The 27038-nt window shown below is 54.2% G+C and overlaps 1 protein-coding gene across 1 annotated transcript in view; it reads left to right on the forward strand.

The window, feature by feature from the left end:
* UNC13D (unc-13 homolog D) overlaps positions 1-23176 on the forward strand; it is a 39185-nt gene extending 16009 nt beyond the window's left edge. Inside the window, exons 9-32 of the mRNA XM_065415318.1 lie at positions 1004-1073; positions 1678-1782; positions 3071-3163; positions 3809-3912; positions 4767-4884; positions 5668-5792; positions 6749-6839; positions 7461-7517; positions 8160-8257; positions 8685-8736; positions 9357-9487; positions 10030-10150; positions 11103-11246; positions 11585-11683; positions 13051-13257; positions 13681-13749; positions 14991-15070; positions 16691-16796; positions 16892-16963; positions 19287-19370; positions 20231-20351; positions 21211-21334; positions 22314-22519; positions 23070-23176. Coding sequence (XP_065271390.1) covers positions 1004-1073; positions 1678-1782; positions 3071-3163; positions 3809-3912; positions 4767-4884; positions 5668-5792; positions 6749-6839; positions 7461-7517; positions 8160-8257; positions 8685-8736; positions 9357-9487; positions 10030-10150; positions 11103-11246; positions 11585-11683; positions 13051-13257; positions 13681-13749; positions 14991-15070; positions 16691-16796; positions 16892-16963; positions 19287-19370; positions 20231-20351; positions 21211-21334; positions 22314-22519; positions 23070-23176 — 2584 coding nt within the window. The remainder of the gene's footprint in view (positions 1-1003; positions 1074-1677; positions 1783-3070; positions 3164-3808; positions 3913-4766; positions 4885-5667; positions 5793-6748; positions 6840-7460; positions 7518-8159; positions 8258-8684; positions 8737-9356; positions 9488-10029; positions 10151-11102; positions 11247-11584; positions 11684-13050; positions 13258-13680; positions 13750-14990; positions 15071-16690; positions 16797-16891; positions 16964-19286; positions 19371-20230; positions 20352-21210; positions 21335-22313; positions 22520-23069) is intronic.
* Positions 23177-27038: the final 3862 nt, after the last annotated feature.

Below are 27038 nucleotides of genomic sequence, written 5' to 3' on the forward strand. Positions count from 1 at the left end.
CAGGGGCTCATGTCTTGGGCCACAGCTCATCTGCATAATAAATTGCGCAGTTTGCATAATATTGGAATGGAAAATGAGTATCAACCACCACTGAGTGTTTATGATCTCTGCACCCAGGCTGTTTCCGGCTCTACAGGCACTTTGCATCCACCAATGTTGAGAAGGAGATGCTGAGAAAGTGCCTTATCATTTGCTTCCCTAGTTTAGCAGGTCACTTAATTTTGGTGCTGAGACTCCCAGGTGAAGGAGAGAGGGTTTTGCAGAATCATAGAAACAAGAGGGAGACGGGCAACAAAAATTATTATTGGCATGGAACAGCTTCCATGTGAGGAGAGATTAAAAAGACTGGGACTGTTCAGCTTAGAAAAGAAATGACTAAGGTGGGGATGTGATAGAGGTCTGTAAAATCATGTCTGGTGTGGAGAAAGTGAATAGGGGGAAGTGTTCTTTACCCCTTCACACAACACAAGAACCAGCGATCGTCCAAGGAAAGTAATAGCAGGTTTAAAAAACATAAGGAAGTATTTCTTCACACAACACACAGTCAGTCAATGGAACTCTTTGCCAGGGGATGTTGTGAAGGCCAAAAGTATAACTGGGTTCAAAAAAGAATTAGATAACTTCATGGAAAATAGGTCCATCAATGGCTCTTAGCCAGCATGGTCAGGGACATGACCCCATGCTCCGGGTGTCTAAACCTGTGACTACCAGAAGCTGGGACTGCACGACAGGGGATGGATCACTTGATAACGTCCCTGTTCTTCATTCCCTCTGAAGCACCTGGCATTGGCCACTGTAAGAAGAAAGGATACTGGGCTAGATGGACCATTGACAATTCCGGGTCAGACCATCTGTACATTCTTCTGTTCTCTCCAATCACACCCGTCTCCTGGGCCCAGTGCAGGATTGGCCCCTCCAGTGCATTGCACAGCCTATAGACGTTTTACATTCCCAGGAAAAGATTTTCTCATTTCACCCAGCTGATTTATATTTTCCTTTCCAGGATGTTTAAGGAGGCTCGGAAAGACAAAGGGCAGGATGACTTCCTTGGGAACTTGGTTCTTCGCTTGCAGGTGAGCATGGGGATGTAGGCTTATAATGCTCTGTCGTTCTATAGCATCTTTCCTCTGAGAATCTCAAAGCATGTCACAAGCATTAATTAAATCTCACAGGGGTTGGGCAGCCCTGTAATCCCCATGTGACAGAAAGGTAAACTGAGGTCTGCAAAGCCAATCAACTGCAGAGCCAGTAATAGAACCCAGGTCTCTCACCAATAGACCCTATTTCCTTAAGGAATTAATGACTAACCGGGGCTGCTGGCCTTCGCTATTTCCCCCTTTCCCCCAGGCAATCATCAATCCCTCAGGCCAAGGTAATTCTAATGTAATTCTCAGCTATATCGTAAATAAGCAAAGACTTATTGGTCATGCTCAATGCTGTGATGTACAACAGCTTTGCTGCTGGTGGATTTTGTATTGAAAAATTAGACTAATTTAGGAAATAAGGAAAAGTGCCTCCAGCCCATGGGTCATTTTTTAAATTAAGTATAAATGTTAATTGTCTAATATTACAAATTCCTGCCGTATTAATGTGATGGATCCTATTAGCTGAATGGGCATCCCCCTACCGCTGACGCTCCGGTGTTTGACAACCATCCATCCGTCTGTCTATCTACAGGACCTGCATTGCAGGAATGACCACTGGTACAACCTGGAGCCCCGGACAGAAACCCACCCCAACCGGGGGCAGTGCCACTTGCAGTCCCTGATGACTCACAAGAAGGTAGGAGGAGCTTTTCGTGAAGGGAGGAGGTTAAACAGGAACATGAGGTTTGTGGGTTGCTTGCCAGGGCTATATCAGCGGGGCCGGTCCTGTCGCTGCTCCGGAGGTTACAGAGGTGTAGAAGGCTCACAGGCTGCTGTAGTGATGAGGAGTGGGGAGCTCATTCTCTTGTATCCTATTTGTTCCATTTTCTCTTTGGCACTCTCTAGCACAGGGGTGGGCAAACTACGGCCTGCGGGCCACATCCGGCCCGCGGGACCGTCCTGTCCGGCCCCTGAGCCCCCGGCCCCTCTCCTGCTGTCCACCCTCCCCCGCAGCCTCAGCTCACCATGACAGCAGCGTGGCTGGCTCTGGCCGGGCCCCCCCAACAACAGGGGGCCCCAGGGCCGGGCACTCGGGCAGCTCAGCACCGACGCACCCCTTGCAGGGCGGGGGGGGCTGCACTGCGGGGGCAGGGGAGCAGGCGGGTGGTGCGGGTGGCGGGAGCGTGGGGAACGCGGCCGGAGGACTCAGGAGGAGCACCGGGTGGCTGCGCAGCTGGCCGGAGAGAAGCGGCGCTTTGAAGGGGAAACCGCCACTTCTCTCCGGTTGCACGGCTGCCCCTGCTCCTTCTGAGTCCTCTGCCCATGTTCGCAGGGCCGCATTCCAAAAGGGGCTGGGGGGTCGATGGGAGGGAGGTTCCAGGGGGGCGGTTAGGGGCAGGGGATCCTGGGAGGGGATGGTTAGGGGACGGGGGGGGGTTGGATGGGGGTGGGGTCCCGGGGGTGGTCGGGGCGGGGAGTCCCAGGAGGGGGTGGTCAGGGGACAAGGAGCGGGGAGGTTGGATGGGTCGGGGGTTCTGAGGGGGGGCAGTCAAGGGGCGGGAAGTGGGAGGGGGCGGATGGGGACAGGGCAGGCTGTTTGGGGAGGCACAGCCTTCCCTACCCGGCCCTCCATACCGTTTCGCAACCCCGATGTGGCCCTCGGGCCAAAAAGTTTGCCCGCCCCTGCTCTAGCATCTCCATGGGTCCTCCCATGATAAAGGTCTATATCTCAGCATCAGTGGTGCCTGGTGATTAAATACCCTGAAACCAGGGCACTTGGTTTAACTCTTCCAGGAGGGAGTGTCAGACCTCCCACAAAGGATGTGGTCACTTGGATACGAACCCAAAGTCCTGCCATTAAACAAGGGACCTCTAAATCCGGCTCCAGGTTTGTTTGATGGCTTGGATGTTGGGTGTCCTGTGGAGACATGCTCCCTTCCATCTCACGCTCTGAGCCGTCTCCCCGCTTTTGTTTCTCTTTTCAGAGGGCCACCTCTTTGAGCAAGACCCAGCCGAGTTACACCGTCCATCGCCACCTGTTGCAGCAGATGGTGCTCTATGAGATCCTGCAGCACCAGGTACATGTGAAGCCAGCAAGGGTCAGGGAAGCTGGTGGGAGCCGGGGGAGGACTGAATTTCATGCTGCAGTGCAGATGGCTCGGCTTGTGTCTCTCTTCAGAGCCGTTGGGTGTATCCCAAGAGACTTTCCAAAGCGATGAATTACCTCCAGTGGTGCAGGCATCCAACACAACAGCCTGTGTTACTGAGAAGGGACATGCTGTGTAGCACACTGGGATCTTTAACGTCCACCTGGGACAGGCAGAAGGGGGCCTTCCTTTGACGTCTCCATTAAATGACCTTGGTTTCTATGGCGATTGTGTGAGATGACATGAAACCTGGACCAGTGCCAGCCGATCTGCAGCCCTATTCCTCACTCTTGCAACAACTACTTGACCCAGCACTTTCCATTACCTGTCCAGTAAGCTCATCCCTCAGGCTGAGCCCAGAGGTGTCTGAACCATGTGGGTATTTGCCTGGACTGATGCAATGACCATGTGACATGTGAAGGGCTCATTCTAGAGCTTGAGAGAGGAGGTGGGGCAAATGAAAGCCAAGTACAAATCACAGGAGGATCAAAATTCTATGGCTGGCTCTAGGAGACTCTTCTCTCTTCTCTTCTGCGGGGCAGGATTAACTCTCTCGCTCTTTTCTTCCCCGTACAGGCCGGGAGTACTTCCTGGGATGGGGAGCTGAGTAAACATGCCACCACTATCCTGTACCTACACGCCGCTCAGAAAGACCTGTCTGACTTTCACCAGGTCATGGCGTAAGTACCACATGCACTCAGCAAGTGTTGTATAACGATTATGGCAACGGCGTCTGGGAGTTAGGAGACCTGGGTTCTATTTCCAGCTCTGCCACTGATTCTGGGTGACCTTGGGCAAGTCCCTTAACCCCTCTGTGCCTTTGTTTGTAAAATAGTAATAACACTGCGCTATTTCGCAGGTATGTGAAGCCAGACTATGCTTAGTGATGTGCTTTGAAATCACCAGATAACAAGCGCTATGGAAGTACAAAGTATAGCATTAATATTATTAGTTTTAAACTGCAGATGCTCACACCTGCTGCCTGTGGCAGGGTCAGTAGTCTGACTTCCTTGCTCTTCTCCCTGAGTTTGGTCACTTCTGCCTCGTGCATCGCTCTAGACAAACGTCACTGACTGCACCCCGGGACATGCTCTCCCTGGATGTTTATGGTAGCGGAACTATTGGGATTCTCTCCCTCACCATCTTGCCTGTGAGCACACACCAGGAAGCCCCTGATTCTGCTAACGCTGCAGCCGCGGCCATAGCTACGGATTGGGGCATGTGGAGATCGGCGGGGGGAACTCGCCTCTCACTACCACTATCCCAAGCTTCTTTCCCTTCCCTCACCCGTCTCTTTCCCTCCACGTGAACACTGCGGGTGCAGCACTGCGCTTTGGAAAGGGATGAGGCAGGGTAGGAGCTCTGGGCCTGAGCGAGTCTTGGGGAGTGGCTGACTCTGGCCTCCTGGGGTAATAAGAAGCATCTGTGCCTGAATCCCTCCTTCTCCTGAGAACGTGTTCCTACCTGAGGAGGGTACTGGGCCTGGCCTACGCGCCCACAATCTCACAGTGTGTCTCTTTCCCTTTCACTACAGCCAGTGGCTGGCTTACAGCAAGCTCTACCAGAGCTTAGAGTTCAACTGCAGCTGCCTGCTCCACCAGATCACCAGCATCGAGTACCAGTGGATCCAGGAAAGGCTGCGACCTGAGCAGGTATGAGCGGACACCACCGCCAAGCTTGGGGCAGAGATCCGGGGAGTGGGGGCAGCCTCCGATAAGCCATGACAGCCGAGGGACCCTCTTCACGTCATCTCTCTCGGCTCCTTGTTGGATGGTTGAGAAATGCCGCAAATTGGTTCTGCCCGGGTGGGAGCCCCCTGCAGAAGGAGTTCATGGCGCATGCCAGCTAGGTGAAAAACCTGACGAGGGGCTAAGGAGCCACTGCCGACGCCTCATAATACAGACCGTCTTTAAGATCGTGTCATAATCTAGAAATCAGATTGAGGTGGTTCTGGGTTGCTCTTCCCTTTGGCTTCTGTGAGTAGCTTCAGCACCTTCCTAGGAGGATGGCGTTCCTACGCGGTTTCCTTTGCAGGGAACAGATCATGCTAAAAAAACCTGCTTTAAATGCAAAACTCACCTCGGCCTTAACTAGGGAGCCTCTACCAATGCCTCAAGCATCTAGACAGTTTTTAAGATCCTAAAGCAGTCTAGAAATCCATTCAAGGTGATTCAGTTTTGCTTTTCCCCCTCACTTCCGAGAGGCTGCTGGGAGTAATTTCAGTGCCTCCCTGGTGTTCCTTAGTGCTTCCCTTTGCAGTGGGGCAGATAATTTTTAAAATGGTTTTGGAGACAGATGCATGTTGCAAAATCCAGAAATAGCCCCCCGCAGCAGTGAGGCCGTGTTGGCTGGGGACAGATGTTGTCCACCTGAGGTGCTGTGACCATCACAACGTCGCTGTCGCTGCTGATGCGTCTTCCATTTCTTCTTCCCAGAAAGCAGAGCTGGCTGAATCTTTCCAGTCCTTGCTGGCCTATGGAATCTCTCTCCTCCAGAAGTACCGCAGTGTCTTCCCGCTCTCTTCCCCAACGTCCACGCTCAGGCTACAGTCGTTGCTCAGGTCAGCCAGCTGCAATGCTTCATAAACAGAATCATGTCAATCAGAGAAGAAACAACCCCCCCCCCCCCCAGCATCGTCCTGGGGCTAGTGTGGGATTGTTCCCTATGCTACATTATCCAGTCTACCTTTTGACACCCCATGTATTGGAGCTTCTATTACTTCCCCTGAGGAGACTGTTCTACAGGAAAACCTCTCTCCCACTTCCATTCCCAGCTCCCTTCGTTGTCTCCTCTCCTCTGCCTTTCCCTGGCGGGTCTGTCCCCTAAGGAAGTAGACAGACATCCAGGGACCTCCCCCATTGTAAACCGGCATCTTGTCATTTCTTCCTGTGATGCCTAGAGAGTATTCCCTCCTGGGTGTGCATTGACTGGGTTAAATAGAGGCCTTTATGCTATGGGATAACACTTTTCTCTGGAGTTTATGTAACCCCCTGGTCAATTCCTTTTACAGGTCCCCTCTGCGGGGGAGAGATGAGTCTGTTATAGCCCCCCTAAGGAGATTTGATTCTTTAGTGCAACCTGTAGCAGCTCATGCTTTTAGTTCTATAGGTCCCCAGTTCATCCCCTGGTGTGTAGGCCATGAAGGCAGCTGTCACACTGTGATGGCTTTTGTTCATTTTAACTCCAAACCATCCCCTTTAACCTCTCCTGCCCCAAGGTATTTCTCACCTCATGGGAGGTGAATTTGGGCTCTGGGCCATAAGTCCTGCCAAGCTCAGAGCCCTGATGAAGAAGTCTTAGCATTCGGTCCTCTCCCAGGCTGCCAGCATAGGAACATGTCTGTCCCCCTGTCTGTGACCTGGCAGCTAGGCCATAACTTACAGGGAGCCGCTCACTGAAGGATGCTGGTTAGAGGAAAGTGTGCGTGGGGAGATGTTGCTGTTGCTGGTGGCAAAGCTCTCGTTTCTGAAGCTCTTTGGGTTGTGCCATGGCTTAGCAATGATTCTCACTTCACAGGGTCCTGCTCCAGATGTGTAAAATGAAAGCCTTCCAAGAGCTTTGTTCTCTGACCCCTAACCTTCAGCAGATGGTGATAGAGGCCCTCAAGGTACAGTACCATCTCCTCCCCCAACCCATAGGGCAGTAGTTCTCAACCCACGGCCCGCGGGCTGCTTGCAGCCCAATCAGCTCACCGCTATGGCCTATGTGACATCCTCGGGAACATACAGGTAGTACATATATTGTGTGGATGTGGTCCACATAATACATAGAGAGCTGCATATGCGGTCCACACTGGTAAATAGGTTGAGAACCACTGCCATAGTGGTTCCTCTGACTTCCTCCTGGAGCCGCGAGCATTGTCCCTTCCCCTATGCCAATGTGCAAAGGCCTTGAGTCCTGACCCTGATTCCAGCAGAGGGGGCGGGAGGTAGCATTTCCAAAGCTTGTCCGCACTGCGCCTTTGACTGCCCAGTGGGACCCCTCTAGAGAAGTGCAAGGCGCTCCTTTCCCTGCAGGACAGAGCCTGGAGCCTGGATGGTGAGCTCTGAGTCCCGCTCCCCACTGTGCTGTGTGTCTCTGGGCTGCCAGCCTGACCTGCGTTCCACCCTAAGGAGTCACAATGAAGGCGTTGTGTTGTGTCTCTGCTGTGCCAGGGTGAATGGGGTGGCTGGGTTGTCTCTGCAGCTCCTGCTTCTCTCCCCTCATTCTTTGTCCCGTTCTCTTGCAGTCAGGAACCACTGAGTGGTTTTATATGCAGAAGCAGCACCTGAAGCCAATGGTGAAGGTCAGATCCCCCTTTCATTCATACACCAGTTTGCTGGGCTGGGCTGAGGGGCCGTTCGGGTAGGAAGAGGGAGGTGACGCTTTCTCAGGCCACAATTTTCAGAAGTGGCCAGTGATTTTTGGATGCCCAAAAGACACCCTGAGCCCAATTTTCAGAGGTGCTGAGCAACTGCAGCTGGGGTAGAAGGCAACCGACTGTCCCCATAAGAAGAAACGAACAGTTGCCATTCACCTCCGGTCCCCTCCCTTCCTGTGTGTCAGTCTGAGCAGGCCACTCCTGCTAGCTTGGCACGTCTCCCATTATAACATGGAATGGAGCAGCCACCCAAAGAATGGCCCTTCTTCACTTGGCAGCATGGCCTTGTGGTTAAGGCACTGTACTAGCATGGTAAAGATCTGGGTTCAATGCCCAGCCCTGCTACATATTTACTGTGTGATCTGGGGGAAGTTACTTCACCACTCTCTGTGCATCAGTTCCCCAGTGGGGTAATGATATATCCCTACCTCTGTGAGGCATGGAGAAGATAAATCTGTGAGCTGCTCAGATACAACAGTGGTGAGGGCTGTCACTAGATACGTTGATTCATCACAAAATCACTTGGCACCAAAACCAAGGGGTGACTTTCCATCCTTCCCTTTGCAGACCATGGAGGAGAATGGGAAAGCACTGGTCAGGCTTCTCATGGAGGTGAATGGGGATCTCGAACGATGCTACAAAACCTGGAACAAATTCTTCACCAAGTAAGTAGATGGTTCCCCCATTCCTCTCAGCATCTGCCCCATGCTCTCTCAGCAGCTTTGCTTAGGGCACTGAAGGCGACAGCTCCAAACCACGTTTCCCAGCTGCAAAAGAACATTGTGAATATAAACAGATTGTGACACCAAGTATGAGACTGGAAAGTCCCGGGAAACGTTCCTCATGGTTTGTTTTGTACTACAGTTGCCTGTTGTTGTTTAGGGAGCAGAGGTTAACTACAAATGTCCTCGCTTTCCAGCATTACTGGCTCTGCCGGCTGGAGTCTTTCAGATTGTTTTAGTTTTGTAGCTTTTTGTCACTCTAGTTCATGTCCAAGGGCTCGGGTGGGAGAGGGTTAATTGCACTGGCTTTGACAGGTTGGTCAGTGAGTTATATCCGGCAGATTCCTGACCTCCTGTTTCTCCCCTGCAGCACAGTGAAGGTGGATCTCTTCTCCATTGCCTACCTGGAGCTACAGGAGCTGGTGAGCACGTGTTCCAGGCTCTCCAGTCAGAACAGCAGAGAGTAAAGCAATGCCGAGGCACTTAGCCAGCTGTCAGAGGAAGGGAAGAATCTGAGGTGCCCCCCTGCACTCCATGTGCTCCTCAAGGGCTCATGGGAAGTGATCACTAGTGGTGGAGAAACCTTTGTATTCCAAACCCTGGACATGGGACCGTGGGCATCCTTGGGTTGTGAGGGAGGGACTAATCCTGTCCTCAGCCCCAGAGGCCTGGACATTGGGACTAGCCAGGAGTTTAAGAAAGGCAGGTGTAGGCAGTGCAGCCTAGTGGCTAAAGCAAAGGAGTAGCGACTCCTGGCTTTGATTCCTGGCTTTGCAACTGAGTCAGTTGCAAGTCTGTAAATTGACCAAGTCGCTGAAATTCTCTGGGCCCATAAAATGGGGATAAACAGGTTTGGGCTGTATTATCTGACCCCCCCGAGCCCTCAAACAGCTTATACATCAGACAAGAGGAAAGTGTGTTGTATCAGCTAATTGGGATGGCACATTTCCTTTCCCTGATCCCATTGCAGGGCAAGCATTCATAGATCCCTTCTTAACCCTCCTGCCCTCAGCGCCTTCCCTGCGGTTCCCTTTCCCTGCAGGTGTCATGTCACGTCAAAGAAGAGCTGAGTGAGATTGACAGCAGCATGTCCCAACTCACAGCAGAGAGCCTTTTCCAGCTCTACATAAGCCTGCAGGAGCTTTATCGGATGAAGAGCTTCCTGTTCAAGAGGTACTGACCCACCTGAGCCAGCCTCAGCTCAGAGTCCAGTCACACAGAGCGAGATAAACATTAGCAGCACCAGGGAAATGGAAGGGGTTGGGACCACCTCAGCGGCTGACTTTCTGCTGGACCAATTGGAGTAGATTTGAGTGGAATCAGAAGGTTCGCTGGTCCAGCCACCTGTTGCTTTAGATTAGTGCAGTGACGACATAAACAAATGCAAGACCATGTGGGGGTTTTAATGTAACCTGCACCTGCCATGCTTCAGGCATGATGCTGAACAGGCCTTCAGAGAGCTAGAGCTCCAGGTATAGACAAGTGGGGTTCTGGGAGGCAGAGGCAGCTACATACATGGCTCAGATAATACTTTAGGCTGCTCTTCTGCCAGCCTATGGATCTCTGTCCTGTGTTGCCAGGTGGGCAGCTGTGCAGTGTGTGCTGTGAACGCTGCCTTCTCAGGTATTTTTCAGGTCTTAGTGGAAGTGGAATGTGTAGCCTCCTGTCTTGGTTCTGCTGCAGCACAGAAACCAGTCGTGTGTCTGTATTCCCAGGGATGGCCCCCTTGCTCTGACTGACTTCCACCAGTGGTTTAAGGAAGCCATCCCCAAGTGGCTCCAGAAGACCTACCTGATAGCGCTGGAGAGGACCCAGAGAGCGATCCAGGTGGACCAGGTAACAGTGAGATTGCCACAGAGGGAGAAACTCTCCCCAGTCTTTCTGAGGCTCTCCAGCTTTTGTCATTGTCTGACCCATCTTTCACTTCCAGCCCATTCTTTTCCCCCAGGACTCCCCCCTGGCTACTGTGTGAAATCCTAAGGCTCAGCAGGCTTTGGGACCCCTACAATATCAGTCTCCTGCACCCCGACAATCCCCTCCCCCTGCTGAAAGCCACTGTGGCAGGCAAGCCCTCATGAGGGGCACAGGGGTGACAGATGGAACCTGCCTTTCCTCTAACAGCTGATCCTTCATACCCCAGGGCCCTTGCTCTCTCCGCTCTCTGAAGCCCTGTCCCATCACGTCCTTGCTGACCCTGTTGTATTCTCATGGCTCCGTGGTAGCCTGTGTGAAGCGTGTTGATGAGCCTCTGCTTCGTTCCTTGTCACAAGCCACAGTTGGCTCCCTTTGTTGGCAGTCTCAGCGGAGAGGCCAAGGATGGAATGAACCTTGAAGGGGAGAGACCCAGTCTCCTTTAGTCTGGTCCTGCCAGGGCTGGTGAGGCCTGATGGGTGGCAGGACAATGTGGGGGAAGCCAGCGCCACCTCTGCCCGTGCTGCACCTACCTTACGGGCAAAGAGCTTCACAGTCCAGGTGTCCCCCCTGTGCTGCCTTCCCTCACTGAAATCAACGGGGCTCAGCCTCATGGAGGGACCCATGTGACCCCGACTGGATAGATGCCCTGGCAAGAGAAAGCACCATTAACTCCTCTGCCATGGCATGCTGATGCTGTGGCCAAGAGAAAACTGCCAGGTCCCAGACCAGTGACCTGGGGGGAGCAGAGGAGGGGAAGGGTCGGGGGAAGGTGAATAAGGGGCCACTTTGCAATAAGAGCTGGCTTTGGAACTAGTTTGTTGGTTTATTTGCAAGTTTCTCGGTAAAATGTTTTTTTCTGTCGCCACTCACCCAGCTGATGCCCCTGGGGGAGCTGAATAAACACAGCACGTCCACTGTTGACCTGTCCACGTGCTATGCTCAGATTGTTAAAACCTGGCAGCAGCTGGACTGGCCGGACCCAGAAGAAGCCTTCATGATCATGGTGAAGTTTGTTGAGGTGCGTATAGTCGGACAGTCTAGCTGGATCAGTAATAGCAAGTTGTAACTATGCTAAGAAGAGGTGATCAAATGTCATGCTTCAGAGCATCAGCCGCAGGGGGTCAGGAAGGAATTCCTCTCCTACCCCTATACACATCGGTCAAGTGCTTTGGGTTTTTTAATCCCTTTCTCTGAAGCATCAGACATAGGAGAGTCTCAGAGACAGGGCTTCAGAGAGAATGGCCCATTGGCATGATCTGGGGTGGTAAAGCCGACATCTGCCCCCAGCGCAAACCTGTGCAGTGTTCTGTCCACTGTGCGTTACCCAAGCTCACTGCCTCTTGCCCTATCCCCTAGGACATGTGTAAAATCGCTCTGACATACTGCAAGCTGATCAAGACCCGGGCGGAGGAGCTGTCGTCGAAGCAGCGGGACGAGGGGGATGCAGCCAACAGGGTGAGTGTCAGTGCTGGCCTCTGCTGGAAATTCAGGGAGATGAGAGGGATTGGGAGGCTGTCCAGGGAGCCAGGGCAGCCTCTAGAGAGCACATGTGGGGCGGGGGTGGGGGGTGGTCTGTGACCAGAGCGCAGTGATGGGGGTAATAACATCCCAGCCTTTGTTCCCTATAGTCCTATTTGGGGAGTGCATTGGCAGGCGAGTGGCCCAAGTTCTGAAGGGAGTGAATTGGAACTGGGGGATTCTGTGCAAGTCCTGGGACATTTTGGGATGGAAACGCTCATTGATCTCTTGGTGGGGGAACCAGGGAGGAAGGATTGCTCAGTGGTTAGTGCTAGCCTGGGATTCAGGAGACCTGGCTTCAATCCCCTGCTCTGCCATGAATTTACTGGGTGACCTTGGGCAACTCACTTAGCCTTTCTGTGCCTCAATTCCCCATCTGTACCATGGGATAACAGCACTGCCCTGCCTCACAGATGTGCTATGAGGATACATACATTAAAGATTGTGAGGGGCTCAGATACCACAGTAGCAGGGGCCAGATAAGTACCTACAAGAGCTGGATGGCTCCTGAGTTCACTGCCCTGCTCCCAGGATCCATCGGGACCATAATCCCACTCACCAGCTTTCACCTGCCTGCAATGTCTCCTACGCTGGCCCAACCTTCAGCATGCATTTCCCCAGCGTGTCTATGATTGCACTCGGTGTCTCATAGCCACGGCCAGCTGGGGCCAATTTATAATAGATGGAGATATACCTATCTCCTAGAACTGGAAGGGACCCCGAAAGGTCATCGAGTCCAGCCCCCTGCCTTCACTAGCAGGACCAAGTACTGATTTTGCCCCAGATCCCTAAGTGGCCCCCTCAAGGATTGAACTCACAACCCTGGGTTTAGCAGGCCAATGCTCAAATCTTGGTGGGGGAGAAGGGGATGGGACTGAGCTGCAGAGCCTGCCTGTTGCACATTTAGTTACAGCCTTGTCCAATCAGAATGCAAGGAAATAAATGCCCAGCTGTGGTCGTGCATGGGAACTGGGTGTCATCCCTGCCCTCTGATTAGCTCAGACAATTCATCATAGTGTGATCTTAAAGTACAGGTCTGGAAGTCAGGTATCTGGGGTCTGGATCTGCCACTGGCTTGGGCAGGAGCCTAATAGTTCTCTGCCTCACTTTCCCCAGTTGTCTGTGCTGCTGGACACGGCTTGCGTCCAGCAGCTGTTTGTACCAGGCTGCTCATTGCTGTCCCCTGGGTGCAGGGTGCCTTTCGCGATGGGCCGACGGGGGTGGACCAGGGGGAGCGGGCTGCGGGCAGCGAGGGTAGTGCGTGTTCACCGCTGTGGGGCTTTTCCTCTTCCCTCCCGCCCCAGCTCTGCATCGTGGTGAACAACGTGGAGCAGCTGCGGCTGCTGATCTTGAAGCTGCCGGCGCAGCTGGACTGGGGGCGCCTGGAGCAGCGAATGGAGGGCATCATTGAGCCGGAGCAGATCCAGCACACCCTGCACAACCAGCTGCAGGGCACCATCACCTGTCTCGACCACGAGATCAGAGACGTGGTGCAGAACCTGGCAAAAAAGGTAACCCCCCAGCCTGGGCTAAAGGTGAAGACTCAGTCAAATAGGGTCAGATCCAAAGCCTGTTGAAGCCAATAGAAATATACTCATGGGCTCCATTAGCTGCTGGGTCTGGCCAATAGAGACGCCAATAGTATGGAGCTAAATCTTGCCGGCTCTCTCCCTGGGACTGCCCTGCTGTCAGAAGGGACCCAGTCCAGTGACGTGTGGGAGGCAGCAGGGCACAGCCCGCCACTCCCAGCTGCTGGGCTGGGTGGGCAGCCTCGTTCGGGAGGGAGATCAGGGACCCCGGTGCCGGAGGCAGATGCGGCTGGGTGATGAAGGGGTTGAGCTCTAAGGAGGTGGCAATGGCAGGTTCTCCATCAGAAACCTCGGGCATGGGGGGCGGGGCAAAGCCAGAGTTCTAAGTGTGTGTTTCTTTGGCAGCTGGATGCCGGGATCTCCAGGCACATCCAGAAGCTGGCGGCCTCCAGTGACTCTAAGGATCCAGAAGATGTAGGTGCCAACTCCTGATATGTGCTGCCTGTGGGAGATAATCAGCCCAGGGACAGCATGGCTCTGCCCAGTGCCCTGCGTGTCCCGGTAGCCCACGCGCCGTGAGGGTTGGCCTAGGAATACCCAATCCTGCCTCAGCGTGGGGTGGATGGGTTGACTCTATGCTTACGTGTCCACCTCGGTGCCCGGCTGCTACGCCGAGGGGCGCCATAAAAACCTACAATAATAATTGTCATGGGCAGTTTATAGGGAGGAGTCCCCCTCCCTCCCACCCCAGCAAAGCTGCACCCTAGTTGGGAACTGCTGCTAGAGGTTTGCATGCCCTACGGTGCCTCACCCTTCCCTGCTCCGGGCCAGCCTGGCTCCTGGGGGAAGGGAGAGGCACACGCTGCTTGCTGCACGGCTCCGAACTGTACCGGCTCTTTGGTAGACTCCTTGCCAGGCTCCCCGGCACAGGCAGTACCAGGAACTGGCCTGTGTCTAGGTCTAGGGTCTGTCCCCGCCCTTCATCACATACCAAGTGCAAGAGGCCCATCAGGGCCCTCCTCTGCTGTACACACAGCACCCCCTGCTGGCTCCTGGCTGTAACTCTCCTCCCCACTCAGGCTGTGCCAGCCCTCTTACCCCCCCCCTATGTCTTTGAGAGATCATAGGGGTGCACGCACACACAAACACACATGTGCGTACACACACACACACACACACACCCTGCATTGGTCAAAGTGCAGCTTGGGAGCCAAGAGCGGCAGGCCGGGATGGGATCATGGGGGAGGAGTCGGGGGTTGGTGCTGTGACTGATGGGTTAGATGTATGTGGTGGGGGGAAGCCAGGTAGGTCTATGGCTGTCACCAATCCAGTTATACGCTCCAGGTAGCACAGAGAGAATCCAGGCACAGGGAGAGGGGGGGGGGGCGGGGGGGGGGGGAGTTACCACACACAGAGCCCCCTGTCAATGTCTGCTGCTTCCTGGCAGACCCAGCCCAAAGGCGCACAAGCTCTCTCCAAAACAAGAGCCACACATGCAACTCCAAGCCTCCCTGGAGCAGCCCCAGCTCCACTGCAGGGTCAGGTGGGCACAACAGAGTAGGAGGCAGGTGCTGGGTGGCACAGCTGAGCTCTCAGGCTGGGAAACGGCAGAGGGGCCCAAAGAGCTTGGGAGCTGCTTGGCAAAGAAGTTCCAGATGGAGGCAGGGCCTGAGAAACCCCTTCCCCGTTGAGTTTCTTGACTCTCCTCTCCACAGTCCATCATTCCCCTAATGAAGTTCCTGGAGTCGGAGCTGCAGTACATGAACCAGCATCTGGTCCAGGAGAACTTTAACTGGTGAGCTGCGGTGTTGGGACCACAAGGGTCAGCCGTGGGCAGGATGTGGGCGGGGGAGAGTGTTCGATCAGCACCATTAGCCTAGAGTCTATTGCTGTGGACTGGACCAATGGGTTCACTGCAGTCATGGCTCTTTGCACACAGCAGTTCCCTGTAGGTTGCTTTCTCCGCTGCTATCATGTCTCTCTCCTCCAGGAACTACGCTACCTTATATAGAGCCTTCTATCCCTAAAGATCTCAAAGCACTCTGCAGACCACATATATGGAGATCCTTCCCCCACCGCTGAAATGCAACCACATCTGGGGTGGAATGCGGAAGCCTTTCTAGCCCAGAATCACTGCACACAACAGGCTTTTTGAGGGGGATTTCAGGCAAAGGGAATATACTAACCACAATGTCCCAGCCAGCTTACCACACAGGAAACACCCCTGCAGTTGTGAAGAATACCATGGGATCTTTGATCACCACAGTGCTCCAGGCCTTCGTTTTAAGTCTATACCCTCAGGATGCCGTCTCCAGCACCATGGTGCTTTCCACCACTGTACTGGGCTGTCAGCTCAGCACTGAGCCGAGGGCTAGAGTGCTACCTCCTCACTTACTGTCACTTCCCACCTGCCATGCTAACCTGAGAGACATTTATGGGGAGCTGTCATAACTTCGTGGCTAGCATTGGATATAAACTGGCTGTCAACAAGTTTAGGCTCAAAATTAGACGAAGGTTTCTAACCATCAGAGGAGTGAAGTTCTGGAACAGCCTTCCCAGGGGAGCAGTGGGGGCAAAAAATGAACTGGTTTCAAGACGGAGCTTTAGAAGTTTATGGTGGGGATGGTATGATGAGACTGCCCACAATGGCATGTGCTGATCTGCAACTGCTAGTAGCAAATATCCCTAATGGCTGGTGCTGGGACCCTAGATGGGGAGGGCTCTGAATTACTACAGATAATTCTTTCCGAGGTGTTTGGCTGATGGGTCTTGCCCACATGCTCAGGGTCTAACTGATCAGCATATTTGGGGTTGGGAAAGAATTTTCCCCCGGGTCAGATTGGCTGAGACCCTGGGGGGGTTTCACCTTCCTCTGCAGCATGGGACATGGGTCACTTGCAGGTTTAAACTAGTTTAAATGGTGGATTTTCTGTAACTTGACATCTTTAAACCATGATTTGAGGACTTAGTAACTCATCCAGAGGTCAGGGGTCTATCGCAGGAGTGGGTGAGTGAGGTTCTGTGGCCTGCAATGTGCAGGAGGTCAGACTAGATGATCATGATGGTCCCTTCTGACCTGAAAGTGTATGAGCTGAGGCCATCACCCCAGTTTGCAGTGTATGGGCTATTACTGCAATAGATAGTTCTATTCTACTACAGTGGAACCAGCCTGTGCTCCGCTTGCAATAGAAGTAGGTCCCAATACACACACTGACACTTTTCACTTCCCCTCCTCCTTTCCTGGCCTGGGTTTCTCTTCACTTATGTCTTAGCTAAGACCAACAGCTTCATGTCTCCACTGAGGCATTAGGGTTTTCCAGCCCAGGGACTGATAGTATCTGCTGTGCTGCACTGGCCTTTTTAGAACTCGCTGTGTGCTGCAATCCATTCTCTGCCTTTCCCCCACTCACTACAGCCTCCTGGAGCTGCTCTGGAACCACATCCTGAATGAACTGACCGCTGCAGCCAACCAGCAGCAAAATTCCTCCAGGTACTACAAGAAGCTGAAGTTCGCCTTGCAGGTAGGTAGCACCTGGCAGCAGAGCATGGGGCAGAGGCCTGGCTTCGGGGGTCTCCATACAGCAAATAACTGTTCACTCCTCTCTGGTTCCCATAGAGCCTGGAGCTCTGCTTTCACGCTGAGGGCTGCGGGCTGCCAATGGACACCCTGCACATGCCAGCATTCATGGTAAGAAGCTCCTGCACCTGTCACAGCTGGCTCTAGCAGAGTGATCTCCCAGCCAAGGAGTCCCAATAGGAGGGAGCCTGCATGCACACAAAGCTGCTGGAGCCCTAAGCTTTCATTGCAAGCCCTAGTAAATCGCTAGCCCTTTCCCTTGCAGGGACAGAGCTCAGAATACGCCCCTCTCATCAGGGAGATATCTTAAAGGAGTGGCGGGAACTGAAGGCCATTGTGGAGAAGCTAAATGAATTCTTTGCATCAGTCTTTGCTGCAGAGGATGTAAAGGGAGATCCCCCACACCTGAGCCATTCCTTTTAGGTCACACATCTGAGGAACTGTCCCAGACAGGTGTCAATAGAAGAACAAATTAATCAGTAATAAGTCACCAGGGCAGGATGGTATTATCCCAAGAGTTCTGAAGGAACTCAAATATGAAATTGCAGAACTACTAACTGGGATATGTAACCTATCGCTTAAATCAGCCTCTGTACCAGATGACTGGAGGGTAGCTAATGTAATGACGATTTTTTTAAAAAGACCCTAGAGGTGATCCTGGCAGTTACAGCCCAGTAAGCCTAACTTCAGTATCAGGCAAATTGGTTGAAACTACAGTAAAGAACAGAATTATCAGACACACATAGATAAACGCAATGCATTGGGGAAGAGTCAACACGGCTTTTTGTAAAGGGAAATCACGCCTCACCAATCTATTAGAATTCTTTGAGGGGGTCAACGAACATGTGGACAGGGTGATCCAGTGGGTACAGTGTACCTGGACTTTCAGAAAGCTTTTGACAAGGTCCCTCACCAAAGGCTCTTAAGCAAAATTGGGAGTCATGGAATAAGAGGGAAGATGCTCTCCTGGATCAGTAACTTGATAAAAGATAGGAAACAAATGGTAGGAATAAATGGTCAGTTTTCACTGTGGATAGAGGTAAATAGCAGAGTCCCCCAAGGAGCTGTACTGGGACCACTGCTTTTCAACATATTCATAAATGATCTGGAAAAGGGGATAACCAATAAGGTGGCAAAGTTTGTAGATGATATAAAATTACTCAAGCTAGTTAAGTCCAAAGCTGACTGCGAAGAGCTAAAAAGGGACCTCACAAAACTGGGTTACGGGGCAAAAAAATGGCAGATGAAATTCAATGTTGATAAATGCAAAGTAATGCACATTGGAAAATAACTTCATCCCAACTATACATACAAAATGTTGGGGTCTAAATTAGCTGTTACCACTCAAGAAGGGTCTTGGAGTCATCGTGGCTAGGTCTCTTAAAAACATCTTCTCAGTGTGCAGCGGCAGTCAAAAAAGCTAACAAAATGTTAGGAACCATTAGGAAAGGGATAGATAATAAGAGAGAAAATATCAGAATGCCAATATAAATGCATGGTACACCCACACCTTGAATACTGCGTGCAGTTCTGGTCTCCCCATCTCAAAAAGATGCATTAGAATTGGAAAAAGTATAGAGAAGAGCAACAAAAATGATTAGCAGTATGGAACAACTTCCATATGAGGAGAGATTAAATATTGGGACTGTTCAGCTTACTAAAGGGGGATATGTTCGAGGTCTATACAATCATGACTGGTGTGGAGAAAGTGAATAAGTGTTATTTACCCCTTCACATAACACAAAAACCAGGGGTCACCCTATGATATCAGTATGCAGCAGGTTTAAAACAAACAAAAGGAAGTACTTCTTCACACAACGCACAGTCGCCCTGTGGAACTTGCCGGGAAGGCTGTGATGAGGTTCAAAAAAGAATTAGATAAGTTCATGGAGGGTAGGTCCATCAATGGCTATTAGCCAAGATGGTCAAGGATGCAACCCCATGCTCTGGGTGTCCCTAAAGCTCCAACTGCCAGAAGTGGGATTGGATGACCGTGGATGCATCACTCAACTGTCTGTTCTGTTCATTCCCTTTGAAGTGCCTGGCACAGGCCACTGTTGGAAGACAGGATACTGGGCTAGATGGACCATTGGTCTGACCCAGTATGGCCATTCTCATGTTAGAATGTTTCCACTGAAATGTTCCCAAGGTGGCAGTGGTGGGGCAGGCGCCGATGAGCCTGCTAAGGCTCCCAGGGGCTGTCTGCTCCTGCAGAGGTTGGCACGGTCATGGGAAGAGAATGCCCCTCGATCCCCTCCCACCCTAAACTTCCTGGTGGCTTCTCACTGCTGCTGCTCTCCCTCTCGGGGACTTCGGGGTTCGAGTTCAGGTCTGAGAGCGCGGATGTGAGTGCTGATCTCTGCTGGCATGTGTGTATCTGCTGGCCTGAATGTCTGACTGGGTGTGTTTCTCCTCTCACCCCCCGTTCCCTCAGGATTTGGAGGAAGGGCTGAAGCTCCGCTCCACCACGAGCAGAAAACTCATCCAGAACTACTTCAGCGAGAGAATCCGAGAGCAGGTGAGAGCGTGCTGAGCCTGGCCTGGCCCTTCCCAATAAAGCCCCATTACCTTGCCCACCCCCATTGGGTTGTCCCCTCACTTCACTCCTCCATAGTCACAGGTAGGAAAGTGGTCATGGTAGGGTTAACTGGGCTACCTAGTGAATTATGGGATAGAGCCATGCATCACACCCAACCACCCACTTCCTTTTTAGTCAGTGGGAATCCTCCCCCCACCCCCAGTTGTGATCCAGTTAAATAAAGCAGCAAGTTACCAGCCTGCAGTCCTGTGATTGTGAGTAAACTTATTTTGTTGCATTGAACGGTCCCTTTACAAAACACGACCCTTCTGTTTGTATTTCCTTGTATAAACTGGGCCTGACCGATACATGTTGTTCTCCTGTTACACTGCAATAAAACACCTGTGGCTGGCCCGTCTCAGCTGACTCGGGCTCACGGGCCCAGGCTGTGGGGCTATAAAACTGCAGTATAGACAAGCAGGTGGAACCCGGGCTCTGGGACCCTCCTTTGTGGGCCAGCATGTGTGTTTTATTCCTGTCCTCTGCTCCCACAGTGCAGGATGGCAGGATCCACTGGGGATGGAGAAAGTGCTACTTAGCCATCCTGAGGGAGGGGGTGGAGTGACAGGGAAGGACAGGTGATTGGGAGTTTAGCGGATGAGACGGGAGGGGAGAGTCGCTCCCATGTCCACCTTTCATGTACCTAACCCCAGTACAGACGTGTCGGGATCTCTTTCTCGCGGTGATGCCGGCTCTGGGTGCTGTACCCCGATAAAGCACCCCTATGCTCACCCCTTGGCAGCACCAGTGATTCACGTAACCGGCGAACTCTTGTTTCTGTTCTGCTCCTCGCGTCCCAGCTGGAGATCAGCTCCGAGAAGTACGGTGCAGTGACCATTAAAGCTCTTTACCGCCCCTCGGAACAAAAGCTCCGCGTTGAAGTGCTCAACGCTGTCAACCTCATCCCGCTGGACTCGAACGGTGAGAGCCCATGGGCCGCAGAAACAGTCAGCACCAAGGTGCCGCTTCTGTCCTGCGCAGCATCAGAGCTGGTGCATGCAGCCTGTGGCTCCAGGGTATGGGAGAGCACTGTCTGCGCAATGATGAAAGCATTGGCACATGGCCTAGAGGGGCCCCTTTGCGGTCAGCTGTGCACAGCGCTGAGTTGTGAGCCCGATACCCCAGGGAAGTTAGTCTGGTCATGACCTGTGAAATCCCCTGTTATCTGCAACATATGCCCGGAGCTCAGCACAGAGCCCAGCAGATTAAGCAGGGGGTCTGGCTCACTTCATAGAACCGATCCCTGTTTGTCTCCACTCCAGGTAACGTGTGGGGTGCACACACAGCAAGGGGGTGGCATCAGACTAGCATACTCCAGAGCCAAGTGCACACATCCCCTCTAGGGAACAGACTGTAATTCATGCAGCCGTCCAGGAGAGGTCACTGCTACTTCACCTGACCGCAGTGGCAGCCCCGTTAGCTGATAATCCCACATAGCCAGGATTAGCCCATTGATTGGAAGGATCCAGAAGCCATGGGGACATGTGCCCCCAGCGGGGTTCGTGGAGGGGAAACTGACCTTCAAACCGGAAACTCTTGTGCTGCAGAAGCCCCAGAGAACCAATCCCACACTCTGTCCCCTTGTTGTAGCCCCCGAGCGCCCTTGGAGGTTAGATCCATGGTGTGGGAGGGAGGGAGGGCGGAAAGCTGCTATTGCGTGGCTTTGCCACGCCAGTGCAGAATAAACAATCCCAGCAGCGCGCACAGCACTGCTCCTTGGGAGCAAGGGGATCCCCTGGCAGCCTTGTGCTCTCTCTCAGTCTCTCCTCCGTCCCCCTAGGCTCCAGCGACCCCTTTGTCCAGCTGACCCTGGAGCCGCGACATGAGTTCCCGGAGGTGGTGGCGCGCAATACCCAGTGCTGGAAGAACGAGCTCCACCCGCTGTTCGACGAGGCCTTTGAATTGTATGTATGAGCAGCCATCCTGGCTGCGTCCCATCGCCTGCTCCCCAGTGGCCAGACCTTCCCTTCCCAACAGGATCTGCTTGCTCCTCTGCTCACCGGGGGGGCAGATCCTGCACTGGGGCCTTCTGGGAAGAGAGCCGCATGCGCTCCAGATGTGCTTAGTGCAGTCACAGTTCAGGAGGGCTAAAACTCAGGCTTGTGTGTGCAAAGCCCCACTGGGTAGGGCGAGCCCAGCCTGGCCTGGAGCAGAGCGCTGGGCCTTCCCTGGCAGCTGAAATGAAACATACACACAGTGCTTTTCTGTCTCTTGGTGGGGCCAGGCCAACATCTGCTAATGTGGAATGCTGGGGCTGCCTGCCCGAGCGGCTCCACACCCTTGGCTGCCTGCTGAGAGGGCGTCGGGGGGACAGGGGGCACTAAACCAAATCAGCACGAAAATTAGAGGGGTGAGGTTCGGGGGGGCACATTGAACCAAATGGAAAATACCCAGTGCTGTGAGTACTGGAGCAGAGCCGATACTGAGCATGGGGTTCATTTGTTCTCTCCTGATTACCGGCCAGCCCCTGCTATTCACAGGTGGGTTTATAAAGCACAGGACCCCGGGTTCTCCAGCCATAGGCAAGTCACTCACGCTGAAGCTGTGACCGGGCAGCAAGGCCCTACCTGCTCGCTATAACTACTCCAATTGGAAGCCCTTGGGGGCAGGGATGTCTGGGTTTGTAGCGCACCGAGCGCACTGGGGCTCTGGCACTATAAATAATTCCTGTTTGGCTTCCTCTGCCCTGATGCTAAGGGCAATCAAGTTTGGCCCCTTCACTGCCAGCTGGATTTTGCTTCAGTAGCCCCAGGGCACAATAGTATCTGGGCTCCACAGGGTCTGAGCCCCTTGCTTGGACCCGGCTGAGTCTCCGCCTGTTGCTCCTGGCGGGTGGGCTGCCCTGTGCCTGAGAAGGCCTGTGCCTGTCTCTCTTCTCTGCAGTCTGGTCCCTCCCGAGAAATGCCAGCAGGACGGCGCCTGCCTGCTGCTCACAGTGTTCGACTACGACAAGGTGGGAGCCAACGACCTGGAAGGAGAAGCCTTTTTCCCCCTCTGCAATGTGCCGGGACTGACCGGAGACGAGGAAGCGGCTGACCCAGCCCGGGTGTCCCAGACCCGGTTACCGCTGATGCACCCCAAACCCACTGGTAGCCTTGTCTTTGTCTCCAGATGCTCCCCTGCCCTCCCCTCCCTGGAGCTGCTTCCCTCGCTGTGCCATCTTGGGCCAGTGACTTAACCTCTCTGCGCTTGGCGTCCCCAGCTGTGCCACCAGACAATCCAGTCGCGAGCCCTTCTCCTGTGGCAGGGTGCTCACCTTGGATCTATGCTAGTGCCCTGTTATACTGAGCCTTGGGGCATGGACCCAGCTCTGTGCTGGCCTGGGGAGAGGGACTTAGACGTGTCTCTGCTTTCTGATAGTGGGGGCCCATTGCAGATGGGGCATGCAGGGGCCCACCCCTGAGAACACCGTAGTCTGTGCTGTAGTGTCACTTTGGGGCAGCTGTAGCTCTCGGCTCGGCCCCGAACTCTGCTACAGCTGAAGCTGTAGCCCCCTCAGCCGTGTGCTTTGCTGTCGCTTGGAATCAGCCGTGGGGGCTGAATGTGGGTTTCCTAGGACGGATGCTTCCCTGGAAAGGGGAAGAAGTAGTCTCTCTGCTCCCCTTCTTTCTAACCCCTGCCTCTCTCGCCTCACCGCAGGGGACCCACTCCTGAAGCTGCTGGAGTCCAGAAAAGGGGATAAGGAGGCACAGGCCTTTGTGAAGCTGCGCAAGCAGCGGGCGAAGCAGTCCAAGGAGAGTGTGTGATGACAGCCGGGCAGGAACCGGGCCAGAGGGGAGCAGGCCTCAGCCACAGTAGCAGGGTCCAAACCACCACGCCAGTTGCAAAGAACTCCATCCAATCCCAGCCCCCTTGGCAGCAAAGAGGCTCCCGCCGAGGAGGACCCTGGGGGGTGAAGCTAGGCTGTGGCAGTCTCTGGTCCCAGCTGTTTGTGGAATTGACCTGGCTTCAGGCTGAGGATGGGGGGAGCCCTGTGCTGCTTCCCATCACAACCCAGCATCAGCAACCTTGGCTAGTCGGCAGCAGCTTGTCAGGTGCCAGCAGGGTGTGTGATGTGCCCCGGCTGCGTTCCCCGCAGGCCATGCTGTACTCTGCTCTCCAGGTGGTGCAGGAGGGGAAAATGGGGAGAGGCCAAAAAAAGCTGCAACCAAAGCCATTGGGGGGGGTGTTGAAATCTATCCAGCTGGCCCTGCTGGAGCAGCAGCAGCTGTTCGCTCCTGCTCCAGGAGTTGCTGTCTAAGCAGCACGGAGCGTGCAAGACTTCACTAGTGCTGGAGGGAGCAGAGCTGAAAGGATGGGAAGGGGAGAGCTGCTGTCAAGGGTAAGCGCAGGACTTTGTCCTCGTGCACCTACTGCAGCAGCCACAGTGGGGAAATCACTAGCACTCCTGCTGCAGAACAGCGCCCCCTTGAATTCATCAAACCCAGACCCCGGCTCTGGGCAAGGGCTGGGCCCTCGGCTTGGGGCCAGGGACTGGGAGGTCTGTGGTCTGCTCAGCTGCTGCAGGCAGGTGCAGAGCGGGCGCCCTTTGCCTTAAAGGGACCGTGCCCACGCCTACTTCTCTCCAATGTTTTAGTTACTGTTACAAATAACTAAACTTCTCATAGTGGAAATACTGGGGGGAGGGAAAGTGTTCATCTCGTTAGATAGCTTCCCCTCTCTGCTACAAGGAAAAGTAGGTACCACGCTGAGCTTTTAAATCGCTGGCCCTGGGGCAGCTGCCCCTTTTGCAGCACTTGAAGCAGGGTCCTTTGCCGCAGCAGCACTTTAACGTCGGCTGCGTAGGGGCCAGTACTGGTGGCCACTTTTTCCAGACATGGCCCAAGCGTAAGTCCCTGCATCAGCGTGGCTTTGGGCAGCTCCATTCTGTACTCACTAGGGAAGTGGGGCACTCCAGCTAAGCCTACTTTAAGGTTCTCACAAATAAGCTATTCTTATTTAAAACAAAGCTACTGCCCTTTAACAGCTAACCCCCCGCTGTACAGTAACTGATGCAAGGACTGTAAGGGAATAAGTTTGTGATTGCAGGTCAATGGTTCAACAAAAGTAAAAGCAATAAAGAGGAAACAGCCTCCAGTTAACCTGTGGAACTCTCTGCTGCTGGGGGGACAAAATTATATACACAAATATGTGATGCATAAGCACAGCAGAGCAGGGATGGGTGCTAAAATGACTAGCCAGGTCAAGGGTGGGAGAAACTGAGAATTTCCATTCCCTGGGCTAGGCCGACATTTTGATGTTTCCTTTTGTCCTGAATCAAGTGCTCACAACAGTTCTGACAAATTCTATTTAGGAACTATCAACCCAACCATCCAGAAACCTACCTCAGCACCCCACCCCTATGGACATGTTTTATTTCTATATGGTCCAAGCACTTCATTATGGTTGTGTAATTTTGACTTTTACATTTATTTAAAACAAACTCTAACCTAGTTCAGAACAGAAGAGTCAAAATGCTGCCACAGGGTTTTGTTAACTTTTCCGCAAACATTGACTAGCCTGCTGGGTTCCTGCCAAACAGTTCCATTGTGTACCATGGGCATGTTTGGCGGGCGGCACATTTTCAAGCAGCACCAGTGCTCGGTGGCGGGGCCCAGGCGGTTCTTTCCCACACAGCTGTCACACCGCAGCGAGGCCTGTTTGGTTACAGGCCTGAGAGACCTAAGCCCAAACTCATCCAACACCCCACTGGCTTCGGAGATGGAGGCTGTCCTGCGCTCGCTTCCAGAGGCTGGGGGACAGGAGCTGCAGCACAGAGCCAGTGATCTGCCTTCCCTGCTCCAGGCAGCCATGAGCACACCCTGCAAGTCCTGAGGCCGAGCAGCTCGTGTCCTGGGGTGGGCCGCGTGGCTGTGATGAGGAGGTGGGCGCTGTAATAGCAGCTCCCTGAGCCTGACTCCATGCAGGGCAAGCTATTGCTGTTCCACCAAGCACTAGGTGTGCCCTCTGCCCCACTAGTGCCAGTCCTGCTCTGCCCCCTGCAGGCAGCTCTGTGCTGGGCGGGGGAGCCCACACTCTGGGCAGCAGATCTGAGTCCTTAACCCACTCCTGTAGGTCAGGCGAAACGCAGCGGCAGCCAGCTCCTTGCACCTACACCACCACGGCGCGATGCCCCAGGGCTCGGTCAGGGTCAGCCTGCCACAAACGCAGGGCTTGAGGTGCCTCCCACCTGCATCAGTGTAACTATTGTCCCAGTGGGGGCAAGGGCAGAAACAGGCTTCCTGTGATGTTGAAGTGCTGCATGGAACAGCTAGAACCCATATGGCGGGGGGGGGGGGGGGGCAGCTAAAATACACAGCTTGGGATGGGGGGGGGGGCTACAGCAAATTCCCTGTACACGCCTCTCAGCACCTGCCTCTCCCCCAATCCGGGGCAGAAGCCTATGAGCCTATTGCATCAGGGCCTATGTAGGTGCCCTTAAATACAGGTACAGGCCAGCAGTGGGAGCAGATTACTTAGGCCTCTGCTCGGGTGCAGACTAGTTGTTTCTAGGGTAACAGACACCCCCAGTTTGGCCCTGCTGCCCCCCCCAACGCGCCCCATGAACCCTGGGGTTTAACCAGCAAGTGCTGCCACAAAACTGAAAATCACAGAGCAGCGGCGCTGGTTTCAAACTACTTTCCTTGCTCCTGCCAGGAATCTGCTCCCCGTCAGTAAAGTGCCAGGTGGGGTGGGGGGGTGTCAGCCCCAGCTGCCAATGCAGCACCTTGGGGGAGGAGCCAACACAGGGGCACTGCTTGAGGCCCCTGGGCAGAGGCCTGCCTGCCTCTGGCAGATGGTGCAGTACAAAGCACTGAGTGGTGCTCAGCCTACCCCGGAGCTGGCTGATGGGCACAAGCTCAGCCCTGTAATTAGCCTCCCGTGGTGGTGCTCCTGGGCAGGGCTGCCAGGTGTCCGGTTTTTGACCAGCCTGTCCGGTACAGAAGGGACGTCCGGGTACCTGCAGTAACGGGCCTCTGCAACCGGGGGGGGGTGGGACTAGCTGCTGCTCTTCTCACCCCCCCACCCCCAAGTCTTACTGGGGCGCAGGGAGAAGAGGGAGGCGGGCACTGTAACTTGTGTGATTGCCCCCCCCCCTCCCCAACTGTGCCCTGATTTCCCCAGCCCGTCACTCTGGGGACACCCCCCCCCAATCCCTCGCTCCAGGGACGGTCACCCACTTCCCCGCTGTGCCCCGATTACCCCATCCCGACCCTCGCGCCAGGGCTGGGCCCGTCCCTCCCCACCCCGCTGTACCCCGAGTTCTCCAGTCCGGCCCCTCGCGCCCCACCCCCACCCCCGGCTGTGCCCCAATTTCCCTCACCCCGCCCGGCCCCTCGCTCCAGGGCCCGACCCTCCCCACCCCGCTGCACCCCGAGTTCTCCATTCCGGCCCCTCGCGCCCCCCACCCCACCCCCTGCTGTGCCCCAATTTCCCTCACCCCGCCCGGCCCCTCGCTCCAGGGCCCGACCCTCCCCACCCCGCTGCACCCCGAGTTCTCCATTCCGGCCCCTCGCGCCCCCCCTCCCACCCCCTGCTGTGCCCCAAGTTCCCTCACCCCGCCCGGCCCCTCGCTCCAGGGCCCGACCCTCCCCACCCGGCTGTGCCCCGAGTTCCCGGCCCCGCGCT

The sequence above is a fragment of the Emys orbicularis genome, chromosome 13 (assembly GCF_028017835.1).
Source record: "Emys orbicularis isolate rEmyOrb1 chromosome 13, rEmyOrb1.hap1, whole genome shotgun sequence".
NCBI classification, from domain to species: domain Eukaryota; kingdom Metazoa; phylum Chordata; order Testudines; family Emydidae; genus Emys; species Emys orbicularis.